General features: G+C 44.9%; 1 protein-coding gene across 1 annotated transcript; it reads right to left on the bottom strand.

The window, feature by feature from the left end:
* Positions 1 to 1,803: 1,803 nt before the first annotated feature.
* KRTDAP (keratinocyte differentiation-associated protein) lies at positions 1,804 to 4,801 on the bottom strand. Its single transcript, XM_014536804.1, has 6 exons — positions 4,678 to 4,801; positions 3,299 to 3,337; positions 3,157 to 3,198; positions 2,939 to 2,983; positions 2,221 to 2,268; positions 1,804 to 1,969 (listed from the first exon to the last, which is right to left on the bottom strand). Exons 1-6 carry the CDS (start codon positions 4,762 to 4,764, stop codon positions 1,931 to 1,933), a joined length of 300 nt encoding a protein of 99 aa, XP_014392290.1. The 5' UTR covers positions 4,765 to 4,801; the 3' UTR covers positions 1,804 to 1,930.
* Between the last annotated feature and the right edge of the window lie 589 nt (positions 4,802 to 5,390).

Raw genomic sequence — 5,390 nt, 5'->3', positions numbered from 1 at the left:
CTTCACCAACCAACCTATTGCCTGTATTAAATATTTTAATTGATTGTAGCATTTGACCAGTATCCATTTATAAGTTTCTCATGTGTGTGTGTGTGTGTGTGTGTGTGTGTGTGTGTGTGTGTGTGTGTATTATTGTTAGTTAACCAGAAGGAAGGGGATGAGCAACATTTACGTGTCTTTGTCATCTAATCTGTAAGCCATTTGAAAGCAGGAACCAAGTGAAAGGGTTCAGAATAGGCCACCCCCAAGAATGCCACTTTGGCACAATGATGATTTGGGGCTGACAACACTTGAGACATGGAGGATGCAGGAAGGGTTCTCTGTTCTCCCCCTTTCTGCCTAAAAGCAGGTCATAACATTTTCCTTGAGAAAAGTGCCTTCCCTATACCAAGAAGAGAAGAGCAATATTTATCACCAGAGTCTGGGAGTCAATCCAGTCTATATAAACAAACCTTCTCAAATCACCCTGATCTTTCATTCGTTTCCCCCATATATTTCTTACTCACTGTCCCACAGTTTAATGTCCCTAGTCCAAGCTGCTTTGTGTTGTCACATCCCCATAATTTATTATTCTTTGTATAAATAAGTATGCAAGCTTTTGGGCCTAACAGCTCCTTTGAGATTTTATTTTCCTTCTGAAGACCCCAATGTACATGTAAAAAATATATTAAGTAAGTTTGTAGGCCTTTCCCCTGTTCATCTGTCTTGTCAGTTTAAGTCTTAAGTCAAACACAGAATTTAAGAGAGTAAGAGAAAGTTTTTCCTGCCTCTACACAAATTTAACTTCCCTCTGCATGCCGTCCACGTTACAGTTTGCACCCAGTTGCTTATAGAGGCCAAAAAGCAAAGTAGATAAATGAGACTTGCCAGGTGGAACTTTACTTACCTGGAAACCATGTTCTGTGCTAGGAGGGCAGCTATTACTTATACTTAAGCCAATCACAGGTCCACTGTTCTCTGATTTTTCCCAGTTTTCAAGAGAAACCAAAAATAATCCCAACATTTTAAGACACAGAGTAGGCACACAGAGTACACAGAGATTCCATGCACAATACATCTGCAGGAACTGACACTGAATCCATTTCATGTTTCAAGACCTTTGCAATGGATGGATGGATGGATGGATGGATGGATGGATGGATGGACAATTGAGTGCGTGAATGAGTGAGAAGTGAGTAAGGTCATTGTGGCAACTCTTTGGGGGAATGAAGAAAGCAAGCTATTGTTGAGTACCTAATACATACCTGGCCTTGTGCAAGGGGCTTCACATAACTTATCTCATTTGACCTTCATAAAAACACCACAAGATCGTTATTATAATTCTCATTTATTTCCACAGGTAAAGAAATGGTTGCTTACAAAGGCCTAGGGTCACACCACTAGTTTTCTTATTTATAACCTACCCAATTTAGAGAAAACCAAAAGGATTTCAGATGAACTCATGATTTAAGCTGGGTCCTCAGCCTTGGATTCAGATAGCTCTGTTATACCAAATTGCCACCACCAAAGGAGTCAGATTCTCAAAAAGCAGGAGTCGGGAGGTGTCAGTAGTTTTGAAGCAGGTTTGATTCCATAGGCATCTTACCATGCAACTCACAACTTCATGTTCCTCAAGGAAGTCAGCCAATACTAAGGAGCTAAGACATAAGTGGTCTCTTGCCATCTTGATATGTCCACCCCACTTCCCCCTGTCTTACTATTTACTACCTTCTCAGAATTTAAGATTTTTGCCTACCAGCCTTGGAGCCCACTCCATGTTAATTCCTTTCTGGAGGATAAGGACAGAGCCACAGATACAGGTGCTATTTAGTTGGGAAACATTTTATTCAAGTTATTGAGCCAAGAAAGAGTGATTGCAGGATGGTGATCAGAGCCCACATTAGCCCCCTCTTCCAGTGGGTATCAGTGGTGCCGGGGTTGAAGGGAACGGTCACTGGGCATCCGGAGTTGCACTCCTCAATCCCTTCAGCTAGAGGGAGAAAGGGTATGATCAGATTAGGGACCCTCGGGTGCAGGAAGCTGGAGTCCTCCATAATGAAGCCTCTGATGGAAAGGAATCTCTGTCCCAGTCTAAGTTCCCATTCTCTATTGTAGCTGAGATTTCCCTTAACTTTGGTGAAGAGGTTTATCCTCCTTTCACTGTCCCACTCTCTCTCCCAGATCCTCTACTTCTTCCCACACCCTCAACCTCTTTATCCTCTAATGCTCACTTCCTCTTACCTTAGGAAAGGCATCCCAGTTGAGGAAAGGAAGCTTCTTTTTGATCATCTAAAATAGAAAAAGAGAAAGAGAGACATGTCGAAGGTCAGCTGAGCATGGATCAGTAAGCACCCACTCTCTGTAGTGGTGATGATATTATTGTTTTATAATTTGTAAGAACTAATATTTTCTGGGCCCTTGCTCTGTATCTGCCTTGTACTCACTGCAGTATAGCCATGATATCATTTGGTCTTCACAGCAACCTTTTGAGGTAGGTACTGTCATCGTCCTCACATCACAAGTGAGGAAATTGAGGCTCAGAGAACTGAAGACATTTGCATGAGGGCACATAGCAAGTATGTGCAGAGTCGTGCAATGCAAGCTCTAGTTCCAGCATAGTCACTGATGTAGCCTTCAAAGTTTGGGTAGGCCACCTAACTTAGGACCTTAGTTTCTTCATTTCGGATGAGGGCATTCAAATAAACTCTTGACTGATTCAGTTCTTCCTTTTCAGGAATTGTCTTTGTGGCCTTGTTCTCCTAGTGCCATGTTGGGAATATAAGGTATAGCCATGACAGCCTCCTGGGAAAACTTTCTTTGCTAGACAGCATCCAAGCATGACAGTTACTCCCTCCTAGAACTCAGGAAAGAACCCAGAGGGTTAGAACTAGCACGTGTTGCCACTACCCTGGATAGACTGCAAACAATCTAGGAGAATAAGGAGTACACCGGCACTTACCTCGAAGAGGGCATGCCAGTTCAGGAATTCTTCCGTCTTAAAGGCCTGTGGGGAGAGAGAGACCAAAAGAGGGTTGGTTCCAGGGGAGGACAAAGCTCAGCCCCTAGCCCTCCGGAAAAGATGGAGGGACCCTGGCAGCTTGGCAAGCTCACTACCAAGGTGTTCATCTCCTTTCTGATGTGGATATTTGTGGGGGCAGCACTAGAGGTTGTACTTACAGATCGAAACTTTTCGATGTTCAGGAACTGAGGGCTAACGGCCTAGGCAAAGAAGCAGGGTGTCAAAAAAATTGCTAAGGAGCATGAAGATGAATAGATGGGGGCAAACTCATGGCTGGAGTGTGGGGAAATGGGCGTTTACCTCAGGTCCTGCTGCATAATTACCAATGGTGGTTTCTTCCTGGAAAGTAAAGGGGAGAAAGGAGCCAAATGACCATGTGACAGCAAATCCCTCTTCCCCAAATCTCTCATCCAGCTCTGCCTTCTTCCACAGGCCAGTTCACAAGCAAATAGCCTATTCTCCACCATAGGGCCTCCTTAACCCAATCTGTCCCAGCAAAGCAGACGCCTGACAGACCGACAAGGTGAAGAGAAGGGCATGTGTAAGATAGAGAAGTAAAAACCCAGACCTGCATCAGGTGGAAAGGGTGGAGAAAGAGCACTCCTCCCAAGAAAAACGAGCTAGTGTTGTTCGGCAGTTCTTGCAGTTCCTGAGACACCCACACTTAGCCCAGAGAGCTGGGTGGGGGAGACTAACATGCCAGTGGAAGCCAAGCTACCGAAGTGCCCCGTCTGCCTTGAATAGATTAAGGTTGGTTTGCTTTGTGACTTTATTGCTACCAAAGTCCCAGTCTCTATTTCCATCCTCCATTTGGTAAGTCCCCCAGACCTTAGCACAGCCCATGCTGTTGCTCTCCCAACTTGCCCAGCTTCATGTTTCTTATTCCTTCCTTCCCACAACAGAGGCTAGACCCAAATGTTTAGATCTCATAGTAGTTTGGTTGGGTTTTATTTTATTTTAAATTAAACATTTTTAATTACTAAGAATTCATAAATCAGATTTCCAGTTTTTCCTGAAAAAAATTAAAACGCTGGCCACACTGGGTACATTTCCCTCTTAACAGCAGTCAGACAGAATACAGACTCTTAGATTGGGCAAATTTCCTCCACCTCCCCTGAGACTCCTCCAGCCCTTTTGCTCATCGACATCACTTGCTTGGATCCTTAAGCAATTGAGTTTGTGACCCCTATCTTAGACTTTTCAATCCAGCATACACATTCTCCCCCCACCTTGGAATAAGGTGGGGATAGAGAGGCCTCAGGATTCCTCCTGGCTAGAAACTGGCTCATAAGGATTTTTGCTATGGCCTAGGCTCCAGAGGTAGTAGGAGCTTCCAGTCACCTGGAAGCCATTCCCAGGGATATGAATGAAACAAAGGTGAAGCTGAACCCAGACAACCAGCCTCAGCCCCTGTCTCCTCCCAGGGTTTAGTTGTCCAGCCTCCACCCCATACTTCACCATCCCTTCCAGAAATAGCATCTCCTTTCCTACAGGTCTTCCCAGGAATGCTTTGTTTCCTTCCTCCTTTCTTCCCTTCCTCAGAGCCCAAGCTTCTCATCCAGCCCTGATAATATTCAAAAATAAGAACCACTTAACCAGTAATGGATAGAAAGTAAAGAAATTGAAGAGTAATTGAGGTAATAGGTATAAGAAAAAGAGAACCCAGGTGATGTGCTCACCTCAGAACTACCCAGGGTAGCCCCCTGAGCAGAGTGGAGCGCCAAAAGAGAGAGAAGAACCACAGCAGGAAGAACTGGGATCTTCATGGTGTCAAGTTTAGGGTGCTCTGAGGCGGGGCCTCACTGCTTGCTCTTTATATTCCCAGGGAGGCAGATGTGAGCAGAAATGGGGTCCCCACCCCACTGACTCACCCCCAGATCCTGTCACTCACCCCTGGGACTCTGGGAGGGAAGGTGTGGCCTGTCCCCCACTTACCTTGGATTTCTCAATTCACATTCTGCCCTAGGCAATAGGAAGGTGAGATGGCAATGAGGTTCCTCATGCAAATGGAGCTGGGATGGAGACAAGTTGGACCTGTCCTTCCAAGGGATTGGCAGTGGCACCCAAGCACCTCTCCTTCTGTCTGTCTCATTTCCTTATGTCCTTCCTTCCTCTCCTATAATTCAGGCTTTTTCCACCCTACCCAGTTTTGTCTAAACTCCTTAGACTGGCATTGAAGACCTTTCATGTCTGGTCTCAATCTGCCTTTCCTTTTTCTTCTTATACTGCCTTTGCATGTTTCTTACATTATGGCCAAACTGGACTCCATACCAAATATACTCTTCTTTTTCCTCCTCCAAGTATCTTCCCATGCTGTTCCTTATTCCTAAAATGCCCTTCTCTCATCTCCAATTCTCAGAATCCAATAGCCATCTTTGATGAAGCTTCCCTG

Source organism: Myotis brandtii, unplaced genomic scaffold (assembly GCF_000412655.1).
Source record: "Myotis brandtii unplaced genomic scaffold, ASM41265v1 scaffold165, whole genome shotgun sequence".
NCBI classification, from domain to species: domain Eukaryota; kingdom Metazoa; phylum Chordata; class Mammalia; order Chiroptera; family Vespertilionidae; genus Myotis; species Myotis brandtii.
The sequence above is the reverse complement of the archived record's forward strand: the minus strand, read 5'-3'. Positions and strand labels throughout refer to the sequence as shown.

Coding starts and splice junctions, on each gene's coding strand:
- KRTDAP (XM_014536804.1), bottom strand. CDS start 4,764: ATGAAGATCCCAGTTCTTCCTGCTGTGGTTCTTCTCTCTCTTTTGGCG. Junction 3,338..4,677: donor CTACCCTGGGTAGTTCTGAG/GTGAGCACATCA, acceptor TTTACTTTCCAG/GAAGAAACCACCATTGGTAA. Junction 1,970..2,220: donor ACTGGGATGCCTTTCCTAAG/GTAAGAGGAAGT, acceptor TTCTCCCTCTAG/CTGAAGGGATTGAGGAGTGC.